The 27,415-nt window shown below is 35.7% G+C and overlaps 1 protein-coding gene across 1 annotated transcript in view; it reads right to left on the bottom strand.

Annotated features, from left to right (window-relative positions):
- The window catches only part of LOC128857849 (uncharacterized), a 72,737-nt gene that overhangs the window by 29,609 nt on the left and 15,713 nt on the right, over positions 1-27,415 (bottom strand). Inside the window, exon 2 of the mRNA XM_054093632.1 lies at positions 1,298-1,523. Coding sequence (XP_053949607.1) covers positions 1,298-1,391 — 94 coding nt within the window. The 5' untranslated portion in view covers positions 1,392-1,523. The remainder of the gene's footprint in view (positions 1-1,297; positions 1,524-27,415) is intronic.

The raw sequence follows: 27,415 nt of genomic DNA, 5'->3' as shown, positions 1-27,415 counted from the left end.
CATTTGTCTTGTTTCATTCTCGGCTGACAGCCACATGTACACTGCGAAAGAAAAAAATAAATCAGCTGATTTACCAATATCACCTTTAATAGATTCGCCTTGGATTAACCATTCATTACATATTTTTAAAACGTTTTCGGTTGCCAAAAGAATAAAAGTCTGTGAAATAAAATCGGTTGTTCTGCAACTCATTTTGCTTCGGGTTCAATTTATTATAATTGCCGCTTACACCTTTTTAGGGTGTTTTTGCCGAGTTCCTCCTCCAATTTGTGGCGCCCGATTTGTTGTTGCTGCACAAATAGAGGGACCTACAGTTTTTGGCCGCCTCCGGCAGATATTTTTATGAGAAGCTTTTTTGGAGGAGCTCTTACAAAAGCAAAATTTATTTAAAACTTTCTTTATTCTGAGCTGACAGCCACATGGACCCGGCGAAATAAAAAAAAAACAAATCAGCTGATTTACTAGTACCATTTTTAATATATTAGATTCGCTTAGATACACAACCAATTTTTATTTGTTTACATTTTCAAATTTGTTTATTTTTACATTCACTCAAATTCAATTTCGTGACCGGATGTCATAATCGCGAAGCATGCGAAATGCAGTAAGTTCACGTATGCCGTAGCCCGAAGCATGAATATTTCAGTAACGAGTTATATAGGGGTTTTCAATTGGCGCGGGTCGATTTTGGCGCCCTGTGGCAGCCATTTTGTTTTGGTGACATCTGTCAAATCTTTTGTTGTTTTTCAGTTGTTTATGCCAAATCATCATGGCAAGTTACACGATAAAACAGCACGTTCAAATGATAAAACTTTATTATCAAAATGAGTGTTCATTAACGCAAACGTTGCGCGCATTGCGCCCATTTTTCGGTAGACGTGGTGGCCCTTCCAATTTCTTATGGCCCATATTGAACCATATGGACCTAGACGACATGTGGTTCCAGCAGGACGGCGCTACGTCCCACACAGCAAACGCCATTTTATTCCATTTCAACATCTACCCGACCTTATTGAAAAACCCTTTACATTCACTGATGATTCAAGCCCTGAGTTAAATTTGCAGTGAACTTTACTGAACCTTAAAGTTACAGCCATCGCCTTAACATTGCAATATGACATTTCAATTATTTCCAAACGTTCCCCACTAATGAAATTCATCTCGGTAAAAATATAATATTTTAATTCACTTATTATAAACCTTTAAGATCACGAAACACATGAAGTCTACATTTATAATGAAATCCCTATATTAGTTTTAGAATAAGAGCGACAAAAGTTTTCAAAATTTGACTCACTTGAATCTTCCACCACAAAGCGCTTTGTATGTGTTGACTTCATATACGGATCCATTTGCTCGTTATTAAGGGACGTCTCCAGCTGGTGCGTCATACAAGTTTTCGAATTTAGAAATTGTTGGGAAACACTATTTACAAAGCTTTTAGAGTTTTAGCTGTCCGGCAATCCACACGCTTTTCCAACAAGCAAAAATTATAATTTTTTTGTGAAGCGTAGGTTAATGATCTGCAATAAAAAATGATATTCAGTTCAATTTTATGTTTAATTAGCGTCATTTGGCAGTGAGGAAACAAAGAGGCAAAGTGAAAATGAAATGTAAAATGAAAATTGTTGCCGCATTTGCATTTTATGAATTTTTTTTTTGGGGGCTTAAGTAAAAGCTACTCAATTGAAAACCTTTGTTTGTTGAAAGTATAAAACCATTTTTTTTTTTGCTTTGGTATTATTTTGAACAATTTAATTTAGAATGCTAAAATTGTTGACAGCTATACAAAACTAATGACGGCAATTTGGACTAGAATGATGGAAATTATTTACACAGGTGTCAAGCGATTACTTTTTTATGCCAATGTTCCGCTGCTGTGAATATGTTTTTCACGTGATTAATATGATAATTTATATACCTATACGAGTATGGTTGCTTTTTTAAGAAAAATATTTGTATTAATATAATATATTATAAACTATTGCAGAATCTTAAAAAATGTCTGATGAAATTATATGCAAATACTTATATAAATAAGCTAGAATATTGTAAGGATCTGAATATTAGATGGGATAAAAATTGGTTTGTGCTACTGAATGTTCCCTTTTGAGTTAAATATTTTCAACTTAGCGCTTTACTTGGTGACGGTCATATTAAAGAAGGTACCCAGTAATTTATACCTGCCGCAAGTCGACTACAAGTTGCTTAGGCTTAACAGTCAGGTCGAGCTTGCCTGTGAAGTGGGAAGAAGGAAGTGTCAATGGATTAGTCACACACTTCGAAACGACGACGACAACGTGGTCAAATATGCGTTGCGACGGAACCCGTTTCAACAAATAGGGCGAAGATCAATCGAATCCGAAATGGCAACTCTCGGCTCATCAAGGAGCGAATTGGAGGTTGTAGCGCAGAACCGTATTCGGCAGCATTCTGGAGTAGTTGACGCCCTATGCTCCACTAGGACTTAAGGGAAAACGCTAAAACTAAAATTGAGATCTTAAGTTAGAGACTATTTGTGTGACTTAAGCCGATTCGAGAAGCGAACATGGCTGCCGTAACCGGATGGGTTGGTGCGTGACTACAATTCGGAATTCAGAGAGAACGTAGATTCGAATCTCGATGAAACACCAAAATTTAGAAATTTTTTTTCTAATAGCGGTCACCCCTCCGCAGGCAATGGCACACCCCCTCATTTGTGGAACAACATCAAGACGCACACAACAAATAGGAGGAGGAGCTCGGTCAAACCCCCAAAAAGGGTATACGCGCCAATTATACACATAAATGTATATAAGCCGATTCGGGTAATGAGCAATTTGCAGTCACAAAGAATTCAACAAATTTGGTCGTGAATACCAATAAAGACAGTCAGCTGATAGTGTGAGCGTACACTACAGTACAAGGATTGTAAAAAATCTATTAATCGACTCCTTGTAATAATTAAAAAAATAAGGAATATGATTACTGAAAAACGTAGTACGTTTCGTAAATTTTTTATGTGAAACGATTATTACAATAAATTGTAAAAAGTCAGCAATCGATTAATACTACACTTATAAATAGTATCCCTTGCGGTTCATGTACTCTTGAGACGCAACTCCTGCTGAAGATGCTGAAGCAATTATAGATAGTAATATGGATGCAGTCAATAGCGCCTATTACTCTTTAACGATAAATTTGTTATGAAAACTACAGATGTTTTGGTCTGATAAATGTATTTTTGCATTGCACTTAGGTTGTAAGTGTTGTCAACAGTCTCACGCCACTAAATAACTCAGCCATGTAAGTCTCTTTCAGTCCTATATTCGTACTTCCTTTCAAATAGTAATTTCTTTGCAATAAGCCAACTCAGCGTTTCGAGAACTATTAGCTATATTTTCAAGTTAGTAGTCTAGCATAAGCATTGGCTGTTGTTGCACTGTTCAGAAGCGATTGGAAAGTTAGTTTCGCTATGCTTATGCTCGACTATTAACTTGGAAATATAGCTAATAGTTCTCGAAACGCTGAGTTGGCTCATTGCAGAGAAATTACCATTTGAAAGGAAGTATAGGGCTGAAAGAAACTTAAATGGCTGAAATATCTAGTGGCGTGAGTCTTTCTGTGTGTGAGTATTTAACTAACCCAAAGTTCAAATAGAAATCTAAATTTCCGAGCGTAATTATCATGCGATTTCGGTTTCTGCATACAGTTCCAGCACAATGATTTCAGAAATCCAAAAAAAACTCTTTCAAGTATTTCCTTCCAGCGCAAATTGGTCATTTGCACCTAATAAATTGGCCAAGCATTTCTAGAAGACAAATAGATTTTAAACCGTGTATTCAAGAAAACTTTACATCGCACATTTTTTGTGATTTTTCCATTTCTATATTTTTCTTTTTGTGACTTGCTAAAAGTTCGCTGACGCAATAGAAACTTTTCTTTAGCCTAGAAACTAGAGGCCAGAGACTGCTTGCTGAATAGCAACTGGTCTAAAAATGAGATTGCACCACTGAAAATTTCTATATGAGACTGTTTACGTAGTACCGGCACAAGGATGATAAATTGCCTGGTTTGGCCAACTACAAAATTGTAAGAGTAACTTCGGCTAAAGGATGATAGATTTACAAGATTTGTGCAACAACTATGGTGAAAATTAAAATTGTGAGGGGAAGTTCAGGTGCAACATCGCTTGGGAGATTCAGTAGCCAAATTTTGCATGAACGTTTCACATGTATTCATACATTCGTCAAATAAGTCGCTATTTAAATGGCAACGAAGTGACGTTGTGTAGGATTTTTTCGTATATCACTAAAACAATATTAGTTTTTTCGTAAACAAACCGCTATCATGACCTCAGTTACGTCAGCCAGTCAGCTGATTCTTTCAAATTTGATAAGAGCTGGTAAATGGTCAATATCAATCATGGTGAAAAGATTTTTAGAGGTGTACTACCTAGCAGACTGTTATTCGGCTCTGAGCGAATTTGACAGATAAGCAGACGACATTCATTTTGTGTTTCACAAAATTTAGCTTTATCTTAGTGAAACACAAAACGAATGACGTAGAATCCAAAGTTCACCTCAAAAATTTTTTTTTCCATCATACCTAACGAGCAAACTTGGTATCTATCATCCTTAAATATCAATTGACCACACCTTCTGATTTTTTCCCCTACAGTTCAGGCTAATTGGTTCAAATTAGGAATCTAATCGGTTTTTATATGGGTGAAATCAGCTAGGTGAGTTTAGGCAGCAGCACGAGGTATGTCAGCACCTTCTTGTGATTATGCACAGGGGCTTCCATGGAGTGGTTACTTTTTAAGAACTCAAAAAAAATAATTAACAAAAATCAGTTTGCTTCGATAATTACTGATTTATTCGAAAGAAACTTGCCCTTAATTTTACCAAAATTCAAATGCTATAAAACTAATTAAAAAGTGTCAAATTTGGATGAAAATTTCTTGAATTTTTTTAAGCTTCCCACTTATATTTATATGGTTTTTGTAGAAGAGTGAACTGTATTTTCATAAAAAAAATATTAAAAATAAACGAGGAGCAAATAAATAAACAAAATTTATTATAAAAAAATGATTAAAATTAAGTCATAATAACCCATCTTAATAAATTGTCTAAACTTTCCAATAAGTCCGTGTGCTATAGTTAATTAACACAGTGTAGTTGGTACTAAACTGATTCTAATTAGTCCCAATTGGTATTTTATATGCAAAAATTTCCTAGATGAGTCGCTTTTAGGTGAACGGACTGGAGGATTGCTGTTTTTTGAGATTTACTTACTCGCAGATTTTAAAAGAAATAATGGAGCGTAATGAAACAGAACGGCGGTCTGTCACTCAATTAGCTATTCCATGGGAAATGAAAAATGGTTATAATAAAATTCCCTCCTTGCGGCTGATCGTAAAGATCTGCTGACTGTAGATTCTTCCCTTTTCTGGCGAAAACTTCACAATTGCGAAGATGGAAGGAATAAAACCATTTAAAACCTGCTATTATTATACGCAAAGGAGATTTCGACAATGAATTGATTAATGCAGTTCGCCGTATTGATTTTCTTCATGATAAAACCAAGATAGGGTTCAAGTGGCCAGACATGAATACAGTTGCATGGCGTGAAATTCCATTCACATACATTTTTGTATAGTTAATTAATTTGTTCTTTCAATAAAATGATTATTGTGTGGCCACTTTTGTTAGGCTCTTGTCTTGAATAAATGGTATAAGATGTGAAAAGCAAGATAACGGTTTTTGTATTTATGTGTGGTTTTGAAAAGAACTGAGCTGCACGTCTTTATTTCAATAAAAGAGAAGTTTTTGTAAAAGAACCTTCACTGTGCCCAAACTCAACAGTTTGATTGATTGCAACGGCGATACTCACGCGAATTAATCTTTCTTCTTTATCGTTGTACAATACAATTTCGTTTTTGAGGACATGAAAGTGTTATTATTTTGAAATGATGGAAATCTTTATTTCGAACTTTACACCCTCCATTGTTTGACTGTTTGTATACGGCAACTGTCTAATTCGCAAGTGTAAAATATAATTGACGTACGCAGTCATTTGCAAAAATTATAAATCTTTAATAGAGTGATTATTTTGTGCCACCTTGTAATATAAGTAGGTAGGTAGCTGGAGTGGTTGAAGTACCACTCTGGCACTCCCCAAATAGCACTAAAGCGCCGTTTTGATACTTCTTTGAGACCTCCAACAGGCAGATATCTACAGCCAGCCAGAGCTGTTGATGTAACGGACACGATTGATGGCATTTAGGTTGGAGCACCGCCCCAGGCTGTCGGAGAAAAGAACATCCTGTGACCTTAATCGTCTAGCTGCCAAGCACGGACATTTATAGAGAAAGTGCTCAACAATCTCCTTCTCTGAAAGGTCTCCACAGCTTCTGCAATGGTAAGCCTCTCGCTCTTTTCCTCGTGTGGTCCAATGATCGGTATTAACGTGGAGTCCCCAAGACTGTCTGAGTCGTTCGTATATTGTCATGGAGCCAAAGGATTTTCGAAATATCACATGAAGAAATGGAGCTCCATCTTTTCTGAGCTTTCCTGAGAAGTAAGTTTTACAATTCCCATTTAACAACAGTCAAGGGGATGCCGATGACCGGCTAGGAGGTCTCTGAGACCAATTCAGTCCTCTTTCTGGCAAGCTTATCAGCAATTTTATTTCTCCCTATGTTCCTACCACCTAGATCCCAGATCAGAGAAATGTTACCTGCACACTCAAGAGATTTAATCTCCACCTGACAGGAGTTGACCTGTGTAAATCTGCACTATAGCATCATCAGAACCTTGATCGTGGCTTATCCATCGGAACAAATTTTAATATCTCCTTAGCTGCCACGTTCCCTACGCATTTTGCATGCCTGCCGGATCGTAAAGACTTCTGCCCAAAAAACAGTAGCAGTATTCGGCAATTTTAAGAAAATAGATAAATTTATTGATTTAGAGAAAACCCCAGCTCCTTCGGTGATCCCTCAGTGAAGACAGAGGCACTAGCATGGCGGATAGAGAGATCTAAATAAGGTTTTAACTGCCAAAAAATGCTATCATGCTCCTTGAGAGATCGCCTCCAGGGGCGAACCTCCTTTAATCTGATTGCACTTTGTGCAGCGATGGAAAAGTCGAAAAGTCGACATTCAGGACAGCGCTGAGGCAAATTCTACACGCTCCGGTGATGCCAATACGTGTAGTCCTTTGTACCCTCCCCAGTTGAGTGATATTATAACCCTTCCGTTATAACCCATTTGTATAAAAGATCTATATTTGTCTACGCGAAAAGTAGAAACTTTTTTTAATACATACCTAAGTATATCCCCTTTCGCTTGATATCCATATTAAAATAATATATGGTAGTTGATGTAAGTATTTTAAACAATTCTTTGAAAATTTAGTTCTCTGAAACTTTAAAGTTCTTTAAAAAATTAATTTCTTGGAAAAACTAAAAACTGAGTATGCAGCATTACTACATAATATATATTATTTCACGTGCATATGAGACTGATCCTGCATAGCTTTTACTGTCACTCGGTCTTTTCGGTGAAATGCTCTCACCCGTTTTTTTAAATTTGAAATGAGATAATTTTTGCTCTATGGCATAACTGCGGAAAACTGAATGTTTATATTATAATAAGAATATTACGAGTATACAAATATCAGTTTAATTGGCAATCTGAAATGGGCAATTACTGTCAAAGCAATAAATTCTTAAACGTTCCGACAATTTAGTCAGCCGCTCACATATTTTAATAAATCTTTGTTATCTCTGAAATGATTTAACGTGCATGCCGAGATGTATGTACGTAGGAATACGTGGATGCATACATATGTATATACAACTACATAGCAGTTTTGCGAGCTGAAAACGAAATCCTTAATACTCGTATGCATATACGTAAAGTCTTCGCTTGCTAGCGTTAATTTTATGCCAGCAATTTTGGGGCGATTTTCAAATTTGGCAAAATGCTCCCAATTTGCACTACAAGTATTATGGCTTTATTATTATGGTCAGGTTAATAAAATTATTTGTACAGCTGTTGAGCAACATGTTTAGTATTCGCCAAAGGCCGCGTCGAAATTAATTCTGCTAATAATAATTGGGACATTGCGACATTTGTGGGGAGTTATAGGCGAGCCGGAATCGTTTCAAAATGAACCTGTGCTATGGTAGTCTTGAGACAACAAATGAGTGTCTAAACTCTTACTTCTTTGGAATTTTACCAGCCTTCGAATCGGCAGCCAGCCACAGTATTTTATCGTTTACGAAGGGGCGAAATGGTTTCACCAGATTGGCAATTAGAGTTCCCGCGAGTCCTCACTGGGGAGTGCCAACTATCGCAACTTAACCTAACTTACTCGGATTTCAGTAGGTCAAGATACCTTGAGATATTACAAATCCCTATATATATGGCGCAAGGGTGTTCCAAAAATGGTAATATAGAAAATACAGATTGAAGATTGAAAATTTAGAAATTTGGAAATTTGGAAATAGCGCAGTTTTGTAAACTCAAATGAATGGTTAGGTTAGGGTAATTTAAATATCGAAGAGGAGAGGCAGATATGATTTCGTTTGGAACATGAAAGACGGAAAGTAAAGAACAGCAAAGAAAAAGTATAGTAAAGGCACTTATTAAATGACGCCAGCTCAACAACTTATTCTGTCAAATTCACTGAAAAGTAAGCAGTGTCTTTAATAGGGTATATATATGAAAGAATACTTAAATAATTACCCATTGGGAAGGCACACAAGAACTTCGCCCAGCCAAAAGACTTATAGGTCCTTTTATCAACAATAGGTAATTGCATAACATGCAGAAAGTAGACATCAGGTCGCTATTGCTTAAACTACCATCTCTTTCAATTTCAGATTAGGAATAAGACAGAGTGTAGACTCTGTCTGAAGGATGATGAAACCATAGAGCATATCTTGTGCCTTGGCAAAGAAAAGACTGTACCTCTTTCAACGAGATCATATAGATCCGCATAAAATCACAAATGCTCCTGTTGCAAATATTCTACAAGTTAAGTTTGACTGCAAGGCGAAAAATTTATTGAAAGAATTTGGCTTTCAACCAATTCCTAACCAGAGTAGGGAAAATCTAGGCTAAATTTAACCTGATGTAAGACATTTAACGATAGTAGTGCCAGTCAATGGCACTAGCATAAAGTATTCCTAAAACATGTAGTAGGGCACAAAAGATCTTTTAGGACGAAGTGTTGGTCATTGGGCATACTACAGATACTAAATTATTATTTTTTTATTTAAGTAGTGGTATCCCTATATGTCCCACTTTAATTCAAACCAAAGCAAGTGAACGGTTTCGATTGGCCGCACTGAAATGGATATTACGAAGAAGTCAGTCGAGTTTACGCTAACGAAATTACCTACCCAGATTTATTAGTACAAATACCGTCGGACACTGTATCCAGCGCAGGCCGAACTTTTTATAAATGAAATTAAAACAAAAAAAAAAATAATAAAATTATTAAAATAATTTATAACAAATTTATAAAACTTAAAGATGAAAAGAATGTCTTGTCAACTGATTTTTGCTCCAGGGCACGAAGTACTCAGTGAAAGAAAGAGTTTTTTCTAATAACGCTTGATCCTCGGCAGGCGATGCAGAACCTTCGACTGTATTTTTGCTATAAAAAATCTCCTTATAACCAACCATCTGCCGTTTGGAGGCGGCTAAAAACTGTGGGTCCCCCCCATTTGCAGAAAAACATTAAGACGCCCACCGCAAATTGGAGAAGGCAAGCGATCAAGCACCCAATAAGGGTGTAAGCATCAATTCTATAAGAGTTCTAAAGTTCTTTATTTTAAAAAGATAATTATATACTTAGTCCTGCCATTAATTCTGTGACGAAGTTCCGTATTCTTGCTTTTGTTCGTATGCGTTGTCTACTCATAAATTATACTCAGTTTCATGGCAAATTTCGCTAATCAACAATGGAGTGAGTGGTGGAACTATGGAAAATATCATTGCACTGATAGGATTACATAACTGAGAAAAAAGTGCAAGTGAGATATACGAATTGTTGAAAAAATTTAATATTTCGAGAATGTTTGTTTAGTGCACGATCAATCGTTTTTCCCAAACGTCTGAAGTGACTGACAAAAAAAGAAGTGGTCCTCCTCGCGTGGTTCGCACCAGTGCAGCCATAAAAGTCGTTCGAGAAAGAATTCGCAGAAGTCCCTTAGAAAGCAGGAAATCATGTGCAGGTAAATTAATGTATGGACCAGATTCATGTCAAGACCAATTAGAGATGATCTCCACTTGAAAGTCTTCCGTCGCTCAACTAGTCATCTTTTGACAACGTGCTTGAAGAAAATTATACTCGACTGATGCAAGCAGCGTTCTTCCGTGACCCGCGGTCAACGGCCATGAAAATATTCTTTTCAAAGATGAGAAAATGTTGAACAGTTCAAAATTTTTTTAATAAGTAAAACGACAAAATCTATGCTTAAACTTCTAAAGACACAAAAAATTTTGTTCCAAGGGTTCAGTGTGGCCACCATCCAGCCTCTGTAATGGTTTGGTGGGGAGTGTCTTGTAAAGGGGGGCGACAAAGGGGTTAAGAAGATTGACCGTCAAGATCTGAACCCATTAGATTACAATTTGGAAAGATCAGAGTTGGAAAGAATAGCCTGTCGAAGACCTCACAGAAATTTGGAGAGTCTCAAACAATCTTTGGTTCTAGCGGCGGCGTCAATATTCGTGGAAACCGTGCGTGCTGCAATAGCTGAATGGCCTAATCGTTTGAAGGTTTGTGTAAAAGCAAATGGTGACCATTTGGAATGAAATTTAAATTTTTTTTATAATATTTAGATGATTAAACTAATTTTATTAAAAAAAGTATTATAATTTCATATCTCTAACGGACTTAACTTGTAACAGAACTTATGGCAGGATTAAATATATATAACGAGTACTTATAATTGGTAGAAGGTACAGGAATGATATAAAATAGTTAATTTAATTCAAGAGATTCAGGTTCAAAAATTGTATTATAAAATTCAAATATAACTAAAACTTCAGTACGCACAAAATATTATTTAAACTCAAAATAGTACTTAAGAAAATTCGTTTAAAATCAAATTTCCTATATTTGAGATAGCAGGATAAATATTTATACAAAGCTCTTTAAATAGAGCCATTTTAGATATTTATAATATTAGAATTTCATACACTAAATGAAAATTTTTACAAATGGGGCAAATAGCTATGATGTGTTCTGTGTTTTAGGGACACCTAAGTTGCAAACTCTACAGGCGGCAGAAAGTACACTCTTAAAAAGTCTCGCATTTGGGTTAAAATGACTTCCACTTGCAAGAAAACTTAAGTTAATAACGTAGGCAAAAAAAATCATCACTGAAATATTTAATTAATCTAAGTGCTAAGTTAGCATACAAATCGCCTAATTCTGATTTAATAGCAGACTCCAGAAAAGTTGAAAGTTTTCTATTCTTCAGATTGTCTAAAAACGAAGCTATTAAAACAAGGACTCAGTAGTAAGAGCATTAAGAGACTCCATAGTTAACATTTGTGAGCTATCCTTCCACTTTTTTTACCCAATCAGTGCCGAGGCGTATAGTCTCCTCAGCAAGGATGTGTGGACGCCTGTGACTGGGCAGAATAAAAAACCGCAAGGCAAAGTGCTCGGAGTGTATGTAAGTAGATATTGCGGAAGGAAATATGTTTCGATGTGAATTATATAATATAATTCGGCGTATTTGGCAGCAAATATATTATTTTTTAATAAAGAAACATAGAAGTCTTTGAACTGAATCGGATTCGTCGACACCCCAAGCTTGCAGCCCATAAAATATGGACGACCTTGAGCACACATCATAAATTTTTAGTATTTTTGAAATGCAGATTCGAGTATTATTGATATTATAAATTTAAGCTAAGTTGCATTGTTAGCGCCTTTAGAGTCAGTAGGCTTCAGATTTAAGTGTTTCGCATAAGAGAGTTTGTATGTGAGCAGCAATCTCGACATAATAATAGGTCTATTTATAAGTTCGTGCGGTTTTACAACAGATGGCGTAACTTGATTATTATTCCATCGATCCACATTTCCAAACATTCATTGGAGAGCTACTGTCGTAAGGCACAAACGTCAGTATACGTTTTTTATTTGAAGCGTAAACAACAATATTTTTACCACACTTGAAAATGTCGAATTTCGTGCCAAATAATGTGTTTTTGCGGGGAATTCTTCTTCATTATTTTAATATGAAGAAAAAAGCAGCCGAAAGTCATCGTATCTTGGTGGAAGTTTATGGTGAGCATGCTCTATCTGAGCGAACGTGCCAGAAGTGGTTTGCACGCTTTAAAAGTGGTGATTTTGGCTTGGAAGACGAAGAACGCGAGGGTGCGCCGCCAAAGTTCATGGATACCGAATTGGAGGAATTGCTCGATCAAGATCCGGCTCAAACGCAAGAAGAGGTTGCAAAAACTTTGGGAGTTGATCAATCAACCATTTCCAAACGTTTAAAAGCCATGGGAATGATCCGAAAGGTAGGCCATTGGGTGCCGTATGAATTGAAGCCAAGAGACGTTGAACGCCGTTTTATGGCATGCGAACAACTGCTTCAACGGCACAAAAGAAAGGGTTTTTTGCATCGAATTGTGACTGGCGATGAAAAGTGGGTCCATTACGACAATCCAAAACGTCGGGCAACGTATGGATACCCTGGCCATGCTTCAACATCGACGTCGGCGCAGAATATTCATGGCCTGAAGGTTATGCTGTGTATCTGGTGGGACCAGCTGGGTGTTGTGTATTATGAGCTACTGAAACCGAATGAAACGATTACGGGGGATGTCTACCGACGACAATTGATGCGTTTGAGCCGAGCACTGCGAGAAAAACGGCCGCAATACGCCGATAGACACGACAAAGTTATTTTGCAACATGACAATGCTCGGCCACATGTTGCACAAGTGGTCAAAACATACTTAGAAACGCTCAAATGGGATGTCCTACCCCACCCGCCGTATAGTCCAGACCTTGCGCCATCCGATTACTATCTCTTCCGATCGATGCAACATGGCCTGGCTGACCAGCACTTCCGTAATTACGATGAAGTCAAAAAATGGATCGATTCGTGGATTGCGGCAAAACCGACCGAATTTTTCACAAAGGGAATCCGTGAATTGCCAGAAAGATGGGAAAAAGTAGTAGTAAGCGATGGACAATATTTTGAATATAAAATTTGTAACCATTTTACGTCAATAAAGTTTCAAATTTCGAAAAAAAACCGCACGAACTTATTCATAGTCCTATTATATATAATTATAAAATATTGAATTTATTAATTTAATTAATTATTTAACGCATTAGAAATGATTGTAACACAATAAATATTTTGTTTCTTCGTCTTAAGGGTTTAGGTCTCAGTGAAGGAAAATTATGGATGAATGTATATTTGAAGAAATAAGGAGGCAGTATAAGAAAAGTGTAAGTATTTGGTTGCTGACTTTTACTGTGGCAGGCTGCGGCTTTAAGAATAATCAAATAATTTCCATATTCGAGAATTAACATATAATACATATTTATATTATAGCTAACGTCTTGAGCTTCCAGATAGCTTCCCAAAACTTAATTTTATATCGGTTTATCGGGATATAACCTTTTGAAAAGGAACCTCGAACAGGACGAAAAAGTGCCTGACCCAGGCGCCCGACCGAAGGTTTTAAAAAAGGTGTTCAACGGAGGGTTGAAGTTTGCAATTCGCAGTCGCGAAGCAACAGTCGGGTAAGGCGTACGTGACGACCGACGTTTTTAATATATTTAAGTATAAGAAAAAGTTGCCGTAATGACGAGACCGACGGGTACAGTTTTATGATGAAAAAATAAAAAAGTGGAAGATCCTGGCATTTTGTGGATTTTCATACCGCCAATTAAATAATAGTTAAAAAAAAGGTTTACAACTCACTATTAACACCTAAATAAAAATAGAGACAGAGTTTTGCTTAAGGGCACAGATAGCTGTGAAATTTCGAAAAAAAATTTTTTTTTTTCATAAAATGTTATTGTAATATAATCCTTTAAAAATATGTCAAAAAAAATTTTAGAACGTAAATTTAAGTATTTCTTAAATTATTGATGGTCAACCGTGACGGCTCTATTCATTGCGTTCGAGCACCGGGAGAGGTATAGTTACGTTGTATTCAAACTTTAGACTCGTTTTTCTCAAAATTATATTTTTCGAATGGGCGTACACGATAACTCGAAAAGTTATTGACCGATCTCTCTCAAATTTAGCACACATCTTTTTTATGATACTATTTTTTATGTAAATTTACAATTCGAAAATTTTTCGAAAAAATAATTTTTTTGCAGCAAAAATATGATAGTAGGAAAATTCGCCCCAAAATTCAATTTTTTTAAGCATTTTATTCTTCGATTTTTTTTTCCATTTGTTTTTAATTCATATAGAAATTATGACATTAATAAACAACAAAATTTTTGGATTTTTGTATTGAAGTCACTGACGCCGATGCTACAATGCCCGCCGATTGAGAAGCCCCGCTGCGACCTTCTCGGAAGAATTGAGTGTACAATCGCCATGTTAAATGATTAAAATAAAAAAAATTGTATATTATTTTTATGTATAACTGAACGGTATGCCAATTTTGAAAAAAATATATTGACTTCTTCATTTTAAATAATTTTAATGAAAATCAGGGATAACGGAACCGTCGGGTACAGCGTAATGATGAAAAAATAAAAGGTGGAATATCCTGGCATTTTATGGATTTTCATCCCGCCATTCAAATAATAGTTAAAAAAAAGTTCACAACTCACTATTACCACCTAAATAAAAATAGAGACAGAGTTTTGCTTAATGGGCTGCTGGTACCAGACAGTATTATGTTCCAATAAGCGAGCGTTATACCGAACAATTTTTTTCCATTTTTTGTTTGTAATTATTATATTTATATAACACCAAAGATGAAGCATCAAAATGAAGAAAAAGTTTTTCTAATAGCGGTCGCTCCTCGGCTGACAAGCGCAAAACCTCCAAGTGTACTCAAATTTCTGCTATGAAAAAGCTCCTCATAAAAAATATCTGCCGTTCGGAGTCGACTTCGGAGGTTTGCCATTGCCGGCCGAGGGACGACCGCTATTAGAAAAAAATCTTTCTATCATTGGGAGTTTCACGTACGGACACTCGAAGCTGCATACTCCGCACCAACCCATTCGCCTACGGCGGCCGTACAAGTATATTATAATTATTAATCATTTTATTACTTAAAAGTAATTTTTAATTTACGAATTTCTGTGCTGAGTATTAATTTTTGTACTTAGACGCCAAAAATAAAACAATTTTTATTTTAAGTTTTTATTTCATTGCAAATTGCATACTTGGCTTTATTTTCACTTATTCTACGAGTAAATAAATTATTTTCAAATAAAGTATTTACTGGACTTTCGACGTAATGTTTCCTTTTTACACATTTGATTTTTGAAAACAGTTTCAAAAAAAAAAAGTTTTGTGCATTACGAATGGATCTTTTATATAAAATATAGGAGATTTGCACTTTATTGCAGCTCAAACTATTTTTGTATCCATGCTTTATAATTTTTTTTTTTTTTTTAATTTCACATTTAAGTTTTTTGTTAAAACTTTGTATTTGAAAATTTTGTATTTGTTTTACAAATTAACTTGCCTTTTTAATCATTAAACACTTAAATTTGTAACGCCTGCACCGCCATCAATAATGCACTCTCTATTTCAGCTAAACTGTAATTTATATTTATTGGCTGCGGAACGTCTTAAGCTTTTGAGTGAGTAAACAAAAACACAACTGTTATCATTGAATAACTGCGATCGACTAATTTTGCGCGCCACTTTAAAAACTTAATTAACTTCGAACTCATGCACAATCAAATCGAAAATTGGTGCAATGCGACGGACGAGTCTTACGTTTTATTCAATTACTCATTAACCAGTTTTTCAGAGAACTTTACGTACGAGACTTGTATGCATACCGGGCACTTTCGAGTGTTTGTGTTTAGTTATTTGTGTGTGTGTGTGTATTTTAGTTTAGAAATTATTTATTTTTTCCCCAAAATTCCTAAAATTGTACTTTTTACTTGCTTGCGCACACTCATTGCTTTCTCATCTAATCTTCACTGCTGATCTAAACTCAACCGATCTGATCTGATCTGATTCGATCAAGTGTGTGATCTTTGACTGTTACCGCTATCACTAAAATCGGCGCTTATATTCCACAGGCAGCTTTGGCCAAACGACCGACTAAGCTAGACTACCCACACACATGCACGACGAATGGGAAGTCGCGCCAACGAAACCCGAAGTGGGACATCGCTTGCTGAATGAGAAAATTTATTTTTGTATTTCGTGTGTGGATGTTTGCTGTAAGCGCGCCTGAATTCCCTGGCTGTGTAGTACTTAAGTTCGCGTATGATTATAAATATTTATGTAGTAAAACTTTCATTCGCGCCAACCAACGGGACCAACGTCACAGACGAGTGTGTCTTTGCTGTTGCGCGTTGTGCGTCGCTGCTGCCCACACATCACAAGCATGGCGTAGCTCTGATAAGGTGCGCACGCGCAAGCTCTTCAACTGTTTTTTTAATTTTTTTTGTCCCGCATTTTTTTTTACATTGCCAATTCACTTGATACTCATATTTGTGCAATGCGTTGCGATTTTCCATTGGATTGCGTATCAATTGAAACAACTCGGCCAATCAAGCTGAGGGCATTATCGCAGCATATAAATATACATATATGCATATATGTGTATGTATAAGTATATGTAAATAAATGAAGCTGCTGATTGTCATCATACGAGTGCATATAGGGATAATAAAAAGCCGGTTCGGTCAGCTGCGTTCGGTTGCAGCTGGCGAGTTGCAAGATATCTATTACGTAAACGCAGATAGTTCCAAAAGTGAACACAATCAATAAACGATTAGGTTTGTAATCAATTTGACATTTAGTTGAGGAACAAGGTGTTTTCCATCATTTAAAACTTTTTTTTTTTTTTTTTTGGTTTGTTTAGTTTTTCAACTTGATGTATTGGGTTGGGGAATAAGTTCGTAGTGCTTCTACCGAAGACTTTTACTTAAATAAAACACAATAATTATGTATATCAACAAATTATATTTGGGTAGTCGAAAAAGTCTTTTCGTATTTCTAATCAAACATCAACTCATTTTTTTTAATATTTATAATGAACTTTATTAAACCAAATACGTACCATTTTGGTCGACCACCTTTTGCCATTTTTCTTCTAGAGACATTATTCCATCAGTGTAAAACTTTTGTGGTTTCTCGGCGAAAAACTGCGACAAGTAATTTTCACAGGCTTTTCTTGAAGCCAACTTTACTCCATTAAGGAGTCATCAAAGATGTGTGTGGCCTAGCGTTGTCCTGATGGAAGACGACGCCCTTTCTGCTGATCAGTTCTGGCCTTTTTTTCGATTGCTTGCTTCAATCTCATCAGTTGTTGACAGTAAAGTGTAGAATCAATGTTTCGAGCAGGCTGGAGCAGCTCATAGTGGATGATTCCTTTCCAATCCCACCAAACACACAGCATAACCTTTCGAGGCGTCAATCCTGGCTTTGTGACCATGAACTTTTTCACACATTCTTTTCGTATTTGATCGACTTTTTGTCTCCTGTTACCATTCGCTTGAGAAATGGTTCGATTTCATTTCGTTTCAGCAAAGAATCGCAGGTGTTAATTCGGTCCATTAAATTGTTCACAGACAATTCATGTGGTAGCCAAACATCGAGCTACTTTTTGTAACCAGCCTATTTTAAATGGTTCAAAACCGTTGGATGATGAATGTTTAGTGCCTTGGCGATATCATGGCAGCTTATGTGACGGTCCTGGTCAATCTTTTCTATCATTTCATCGACTTTTTCAACGATAGGTCGACCGGAGCGAGGTGCATCTTTCACATCGAAATTTCCAGAACGGAAGCGAGCGAACCATTATTGTGCTACACGAACTGATACAGCATCGTCTCCGTAAACTTCACAAAATTTATTAGTGGCTTGCGTGGCATTCTTCCCTTTTTTATACAAAAATTTCAAAATATAGCGAATTTCTTCATTATTTTCACTCATTTTTGAACAGCTATAACTTTTTTTCAACTTCTCCGAATTTAATTTTTTTTTTGGTTAAATGAAGCTAAACACAATGTGATTGGTAGCACTGGAGATAGATGATTCCAACGACATCTATTGACAAAATACGAAAAGACTTTTTCGACTACCCAATATATAATGGGCGCGTACACCCTTTTTGGGTGTTTGGCCGAGCTCCTCCTCCTATTTCTGGCGTGCGTCTTGATGTTGTTCCACAAATGGAGGGACCTACAGTTTCAAGCTGATTCCGAACGGCAAATATTTTGTATGGGGAGCTTTTTCATTTCAGAAATACACTCGGAGGTGTGCCATTGAGTGCCAAGGGGCGATCGCTATTAGAAAAATGTTTTTCTTAATTTTGGTGTTTCACCGAGATTCGAACCAACGTTCTCTCTCTGAATTCTGAATGGTACTCACGCACAAACCTATTCGGCTACGGCGGAGAGTAGCAGATACCGTAACAAAAACTGATGTCCATCACCTAATGAGAGGAGTCAAATCTAAATTGCGCCATTTTGTTTACAACAAAGAGAATTGATATGAGTTTTTTTTTATTAACAAAGTACGCTTAAAAGAAAATAAAATAAAAATTGTTTTAAAGCTTATACAAATTTTATGTTATAATAATTTTAGCCCGACCAATATTTTTCGTGTCCACTCTTTAAGTCCAAGGTTCAAACTTTGTGCAAATTTGAAAAAAATACCACAAATATTCATCAAAATTTCACACTTTTTAACCAGAATTTTTAGAAAAATTTCGAGTATGCAGTTTTATAGTCCATTGAATTTTAGTATAATAAAGTTAAAATTTCAAGTAGCTCAAAAATATTATTGATTTTAGAATTTTTTGTTTGCAGGCAGTCCTGTGCATTCACTTCATACTCGTGTAACGAATGCTCAGAATTTGTATGCAGAAAACTTTCTTCAAAATGCAGCATATATAAAAATAATAAGTATGTACGCATAATTTTTGCCACCACTTGGTATTATGGCTTCCCTTTCAAGCCCGACTATGTCAATATTCAGAGCCAATCCTTATCCCGAAGTTACGGATCTAATTTGCCGACTTCCCTTGCCTACATTACAAGTATTCTATTGGATTGTGAAGAGCCTCACCTTGGGGACCAGCTGAGTATTTTGCTACGGTTTGTTAAGAAGTTTGCATGACTTCAGCATACATTTTCACGGTTCGAGTAGAAAATAGCGACACGACAGTAAATGTCATGCTCTTCTAATCCATCTATCATATCTCTCTTCGCAAGACTTCCATGCTAGTACGACAATAAAACATAAAAGAAAACTCCTCCGGCTTCTTTATCGTCGTTCCTGTTTTACCGCGACGATATACGAGATCTACCAGAAAGGTGGGAAAAGTAGCCAGCGATGGGCAATACTTTCAATAATTCACTTGTAACCATTTTTTCAGAATAAAGATGTATTTTCATGAAAAAAAACGCGAGAACGTATTTGCGCACCTAATACATATTTGGGTTGTATGCGTGTGATAAAATTAAATACTATATGAATCTAAATAGCTCGATCAAATTAATTTCAAACTGCTGCTGATGAAAAAATTCTCCCTCATGCTACACAGTCATTTTCTTAAAAATCTTATATTTATTGGAGTAATCCATTAATGAGTTTTATGTATTCAACGTTTTACATTTTGTTTCGGAAAGTATTTTTATTCGTCACAAATACCCATTTACGTTGACTTTTTCTACATGAACAGGTGGTACGAACTTTCTCACATTGCCACCGTTCATTTCTATTTCCCCTTTTCGCTCTCAGTTCTATTCCATAATGACCCAATAAGGGACGGTTGGTTATTTTCAAATTATCGACGTGTGTTTCTTTTAGAGTAACTGTATTTATTTTTATTTATTTAAGTCAATGGTTTTACTAAACAATAACTAAATTGAATATATAAGTAGTTAACTTGATGAATAATAAGACGCAATAAGCGACTTGAACATAGACCTTAGCATCGCAAAATCAAGATAAAGACTTCTAGAAAGCCGATTAAACGCTTAAACTTCTCTTGCAAGAGAGGCGAAATTGAGATAATTGGATCTGAGAACTTCAATATAAAATTGATTATAAGAGTGAAGTACTCTATTCGGAACAATGACAATTACACATATAAACATATATATTGACCCAACACACTCCTGAGTGTTAGTACGTGAATGGGTTTTACAAAATAATGTTAAAGTTGTGGATCCGCTAAACTAGTTAGCCGACCTAAGGCCCTTTGAAAATCTTTATGGGGATTTAAAGAAGCGAATCGGGAAGGAAACATTCAAAAATAAGCAAGATTTATGGCACAAAATCAAAGAACTATAGTATTCGACTCTCACAGAAACCTGTCGTAGTGGAACTTGTCAATTCTATGCCAAATCGAATACAAAAAGTCTTTACAATCATAGTGCGCACAGTGGTTATTGCTTAATTTCAATAATTCAAACAGATTTTTTATCAAATCACTAAGTGTTTTTTCGTGATTATCGTATCCATATCTGAACATGAATATTTCCTTTTTGTTCCCATTGTCACTAGTTTAAGGGGGTATACTGGTCTAGAAATTTGAAAAAAATCGATTCTTTTTTTTGCATATTTTCAAAGTTTAGTCCTTCAAAAATATGCCCTTCAACGGATTTTTCAAAATTCGAATTATTTTCGGAGATACAGCGGATTTTGTGACGTAGCGTCTAAGTCGGCCGAGTGGAGCGAATCGCAAAATGAACGGCAGATGTTACCGGATGGAGGACTCGTTCAGAAAATCTTTTGTATCCCACACAACCCTTTTTTATAATATATCGACGATTAATCCAGAGTGAGTAGTAAATTTTATGATCTAAGTTATTCTATTGAAATCGTTTCTCAAACGTCAAACGCGATTTTCTCTAAACTACTTTTTTGAGATAGTCGTTAAGATATCTCAAGTTCTACTTGACCGATCGCTTTGAAGTTTGATAAGAATTTTTATTATACATCTGTCTATCGCCCCTGCCACGGATTTTGAAAAATTTAAGTTTGAAGTATTTTTAAAAAATTTGAAAAAGTAAAAAAAGAGAGGAGAAAAATTTTTTTTTTCAACTTGACGCCATTTTGTGAATTTTTTTTTTTCTTTGATTTGGCGTAATCCGATAGCGACATCCTAACTAATGAATAATTTTTTTAATTTGTTTGTTTTAGATCACTACAAGGGTTGGAATCATGTCAACCATGGAGCACCGTTTCTTATGTAGCCGGCCTGTAACTCCACGATTTTAATTTTTTTTTTTTTACTTTTCCAATATTCATAATAACCATAAAAAAATGGATAGTAAAAATGTTTTTAATTTTTTTATCTTTGTTTTAAAAATACCTAAAAGTAAAGCGTGTAGACCAGAATACCTCCTTAAGTTTTAAAAGATGAATTGTTATTTATAATTGGTAAATTAATTTATGGAATTTCATTTTCCGTATGAAAGTGGGGAGTACTTATTTTAATGACCACATGTATGATGATACTATATTAAAATTTCATCTCTTCATATTTTACACCACTTATCAAGTAGTAATGAGCCAACCACTCCATTAACTAGAAATAAGTAATTCAAGTGGCACGGCAATCGACTTCTTTAAAGTCATAGGCGCACATCAGCACACTAATACAAATTGATTCACTTTTCTTCGATGCGTATGTGCCTGAGAGCCAATCAATTATTTAGTTTCAATTATGATTAGAATTCTTTTCGTGCTTAAGTATGTTGCTCAAGCGCATACACACTTGCATACATACATACACTCATACATATAGACATATGTGCTTTCTCTATATACGCACGTATTGATAAATGAAACTAACAAATCATCAAATCAAAATAACCTACTTAGAAGTGTACCAAACGTCGTCCAATGAAGCACAAATCAAGAGATAGGTACTGCCATGCCAACATACCATATGTACACATGTGAGCCTTGGTAACTACGGAATGTCATTAGTATATATTTGCTGAAAATCAGAGGCGGTGTTATCTGAACCCTTGAAGCGTTTGCGATTAATTGTATAAATTATAATTGTTTTTAAATATCACCTCTTTTAGTAGACCAAAGCAGTTGTGTTCAATGTTTTGTCGGCCCACGATTCGAGGAGATAAATGAAATGAGACTCTGCGTGCTTTGCAGACTATTCGTAAAATCCACCTGCAACAGTTGTTCAATTGGAAAAACCCCTGACGTAAATCTATTGCAAGAGAGCGGATGGTTCTTTGAAGGTAGTTAATCTAACTTTCACTATACTTAGAAAGTATAGAGACCTGAAGGTTTTAGATTCCTAAGTTATGCACTTTACGTAAATTGAGAGCCGTGAGAGAATCATCTGCCATATAATTTTTTTTTAACTTATTTTTCATTTCGTATCTTTATTAAGTCTATGATTAAAAAAATCTTACAGATATACAGACAGTGCTTAATGTTCGTTTCTTAATGACTAAAAACAAACCATTTTTCTTATGCTTATTTTTCTTAATACAATATCATGTATAAAGGGGTTTCCAATAGGGGTTTTGTGACAGATCACGCGTGACTACTGTCAGACTAAATACATATTTTTCAGTATTCATTGACATTTCACGCCTACGTTTACAAATCGCAAATTCTATTACGAAAATCGTCCCTTGCGAAATGAGTTCATCGCACGCTCAGGCCGGCCAACGATGAGAGCTCAGCGATGAGCTACGTAAATGAGCAAAATTGCCTTATTTGGGCTGAAGAGGAACCCGAAGCCATTCAGTAACAGCCTTTATATTCATCAAAAACAACCATTTGGTGCATTCTATAAGTTGAAGGAATCATCAGCCCATATTTCTTTAGAGACAAGACTGGCGAATATGTCAGTGTATGGCAAACACTATCGCACCATGATAAACGACTTTTTGATGCCGAAAATTGAGGCCCGTGATCTCCACAACATTTGATTCCAACAAGACATCGCTACTTGCCATACAGCCCGTGAAGCAATAGAATTACTCCGTCGTCGTTGCGGTGAGCAATTTATCTCGCGTCTCGGATGAGTGAATTGGCCACCAAGATCGTGTGATATCCCGCTTTTGAACTTTTATTTGTAGAGGTATGTTAAATCTAAATACTTTGTGGATCAACCAGCTTCGATTAAGGCATTGGAAGGCAACGTCACTAAAGTTATTCATGAGATACCGGCCGAAGTTCTCCTGCGAGTCATTCAAAATTGGTGTTTACAGATGGTCGAATTACGGCGCAGTTGCGGCCAACATTTGAAAAGAATTATCATTAAAAAATAAATGTCATGAATGGTTCTATGCAGAAATAATAATGTTTGCCCAATCAATTTTAATATTCATTTTTATATTTCAATTTAAAATTCGATACCTCTAAATTGATCACCTTCTATATATAATTCTTGCTTACCCCCTTTATTGGCCGTTTAGCCGAGCTCCTTCACCTGTTTATGGCATGTATCTTAATGTTTTTCCACAAATGGAGGGAGCTACAGTTTTATGCCGCCTCTGAACGGAAAGTGATTTTTTTGTGAGGAGTTTTTTTTTATAGCAGCAATATATTTGAAGCTTTGCCATTACCTGCCGAGAAGCGGCCGCTATTAGAAAAAATGTTTTCTATCATTTTGCTGTTTCATTCTCGGAGATTCGACCTATGCCCTTCTGAATGATCGTTATGCGGTTTGACGATTCGGCTGCAGTTCGTGTATGGGGCTTTTAATATTCGGTTAAGGGGTTATATACCTTGTGTTGGACTAAAAATTCGAAATTTTTTATGGCATATTCTAAAAGTACATCATCTTAAAAATAAAAATTCAAAAAATCATAAAGATCTCTCGATTATCTCGAAGTCATGTTTTTTGAAAATTACCGTCGCGGTGATCATTATTTATCAAAAACTATTTGACCGATTTGCATACACTTTTTTTTTAATTATTCGAAGTTACAACCTCGTGAATCTTTTTATAAGTATTTGCATAGTTCGCTGGAATTAATTTTTTTTTTTTTAATTTTTCAACTCCTCAAAAATCCTTTTTCTGGTGCAAAGCGGTTTTCATATCGAGAAACATTTTTTTGGGTAAATAAACCGTTAAGATTCACTAAAAAATATTTGTCTACAATAATTTAATTTTTTTGATTTGAGTTGAGCTGCTCATGCGATACCGTGATCACCGCAAGCCTCTTCTAAAAACGACGTTTCGGGGTAGGGGCCATATCAACAATAAATAATAACATTTTTTAAAATAAAAACACCAAAATGTATTCTTCGAGAGTTACCCTTAGTATGATATATGAATAAAAGTTCTAAAACATATTAAAAAAAAATTATGACATTATATGTAACCCCTTAATCGATGAACCGGGTTATGTGAATGTGATATTAGTCGACTAGCGGTATTCGAGAGTCATCCTTTTACGACTATTCATTTAGCCGTCGATTTTCGGTTATTCAAATCTTATTAGCGCTAATTATAATAACATCATGCATATATCTACACCCCGCGTCAAAACGAAATCGCATCATCATTTTGATCGGTTTTTGACTTTTCTTTCTCTTTTTTGCATGTTCGTTATTTTCGTATAAACAACGTAGCTCATTGTCTAATAAAAACTACAAAAAGAAATTAGAATTCCACCAACTTTCCATTTCAGCTCCACGGTTTATTTAGAATTTATAAAATTTAATTAGAATTTGTAGAAATATTTTTGGTATGCAATTTTATAGCCCAATAAATTTTAGTATAATAAACTGCAAGTTTCAAGTGGCTCAAAATTTTTGTTACCTTTTTATAATTCCGCTACTTGACAGTATTGCGAATTTCCTCCATATAACAAAGGCATGCAATTGTTTTTTTATATGTCACACAAACTCTTTGATGAGGTTGGTGGGTGCCCATACAGGAATACCAAAATCAATGAAGACTGAAACTCAAAGATCCATCGCTATTAATACATATTAAGATAACTGTTTTATGTAGCTTATACACTTTTTTATTATCATTCTTTGGTGTGTATGCAAGTTTCAGAAATTTATTGTGCCTGTAGTACATATTTATGTCAATAATATTTAATTGAGAATGATGAAGGAAATAAATTGCTAAAATTTAGTTTTAGTGAAAGCATGAAAGAATAAAAAAACGATTATTTCAAAACTCAAGAAAATATTCGTGGCATCATCATCACCACAATGAAATATAAGAGTAGATATGGGGTAAATTTCAAAAATAATTTGAACAATTCAGAGCTTACTTTCAGCGAGTTTTTCAAATACAAGGTGAAGTACAAAATAAACGAAGCTGAGCTAATATAGAAAAGACAGGTGCTTTGTTCTGATAACTTCAGGTTTATTTATTCAAAATAGACCCCGCTGGCCTCGACACACTGTTTTGCGCGATCTAAAAGCTTTTCGAGTGTTTCAGCTCATTGATCGAGTGTTTCAGCTCATCCTTCAAGATGTCAGTACAAGCCTTTTGGGTGGCCTCTACGGACGCAAAACGTTTTCCTTTCATAGCCAAATGTAATTCTCCGAATAGGTAGAAGTCAGAGGGAGCCATATGAAGTGAATATGGTGAGTTGATGGTTGAAATGCGATTTATAGTCAAAAAATCAGCCACAAGAGTAGATCGATGAGATGATGCATTATCATGCAAAAAGTGCCAGCTTCCTCCTTCGCGGTATTCAGGGTGAATCCGACGAATGCGATACAACAAACGACTCAACGCATTGACGGTTCGGCCCATTAGCACGAACTCCTTGTGGACAATTCCCTTGGAATCGTAAAAACAAAAGAGCATCGACTTGATGTTTGACTTTAAACGCGATTTTTTTATGCTGGCTCGTCTGTGGCCATTCATTCGGCACTTTGACGCTTAGCTTCAGGTTCATGTTGGAAACACCACGTTACATCACCCGTTAAAATGTTGTAAAGGAAGTTCTCGTCTTTGCTTGCCTCTTTATCGAGGTCTTTCGTATGTTGAACTATTGTGGAGAATGAAACGTGCACAGACCTTTCGGAAGCCGAAAAGATCAATTAAAATGGGATAAATCAATGGTTTGGAGGTATTTAACTCCGACTCTATAAATTTCAACGATGATTTCGGTTCGTTTTTGATAAATTTACGAACAATATCGATGGAGCTTTCGGTGAATACCGATTTTGGGAGGTCGTATATTCATTGTCATTTTTGTCCTCACAACCATATCTGAGACGTGTAAACCAATCATGAACTCTGGCACGAGTTAAACAACCATCGCCATAAACTTTTCCATCAATTCAAATGTTTCGGTAATCGTTGTACCGATTTTAAAACAAAATTTGATATTAGCTCTTTGTTCGAAAATCATTTTTGTACCAACGACACAAACATACTGACACTTTAGACGCAATAACCTCGCTTCCACTGGCCCCAATGTCACCAATCTTTCACTGGAAGCCAACTACGGATGTAACTTCCAACGCACTAACTCATTAAAAGATGGCGCCATCAAAAACATTTTTATGCTCCCAGTCTTGGTTGCTTGGACGTCACCTTGTATGTTGAAAAAAAATGTTTAACAGAAAACAAAAAATTGTTTTTAAATTCCTTTTTAATTGCTTTGGTTTTTTAATTCTTTTTTATTGTTAAAAATTTCCTTTGACTATTAAAAACATAATATTTTAAATCCCCATTATACAGCCCATCCAATAACATTCCCAGAGGTAAATAATTGCAGACTTGCGCTAAGGGTAAAATTTCTAAGCTAAAATTTGTTTGTTTATTTTATGCCAGTTGGTATTAAAACATCAAATATTTACATTCGAGTTTGACAGTACTCTTTTCAGTTAACATTAATTCAGTGGTAGCAATTTGTAGCAGTCGTAGCGAAGGATTGTGTAAGTATTTCTAACCCTTCTTTGACGAACTCAATGATACGACTGATGGTGGCTGGCAAAACGTAATTCTTGTCGAAAATAATGAAGTAAAAATTAAATCTGTTGGGATCATCAAAATTATAATTTTTTTTTTTTTTTTTGCCTGCGTAGACCCAGCTTTCCATTCACTTGCACCTCAGAATGTTATGCGTTATCACAACGACTAGGATTTAGGTCCAGCCAAGAGCAATCACTTCAGCAGCTCTCCTCAAAAATATATGTAAATACCTGAAATATTTTATGCTGTTCAAACTAAAAGGCCAACATTCGCCCTTCCAGCACACGTGAGGCCTACAAATTTTCAGTCGCGCTTTCTTCCGTTGCGCATTCAGTGGTG

This window comes from Anastrepha ludens, chromosome 3 (assembly GCF_028408465.1).
Source record: "Anastrepha ludens isolate Willacy chromosome 3, idAnaLude1.1, whole genome shotgun sequence".
NCBI classification, from domain to species: Eukaryota; Metazoa; Arthropoda; class Insecta; order Diptera; family Tephritidae; genus Anastrepha; species Anastrepha ludens.
The sequence above is the reverse complement of the archived record's forward strand: the minus strand, read 5'-3'. Positions and strand labels throughout refer to the sequence as shown.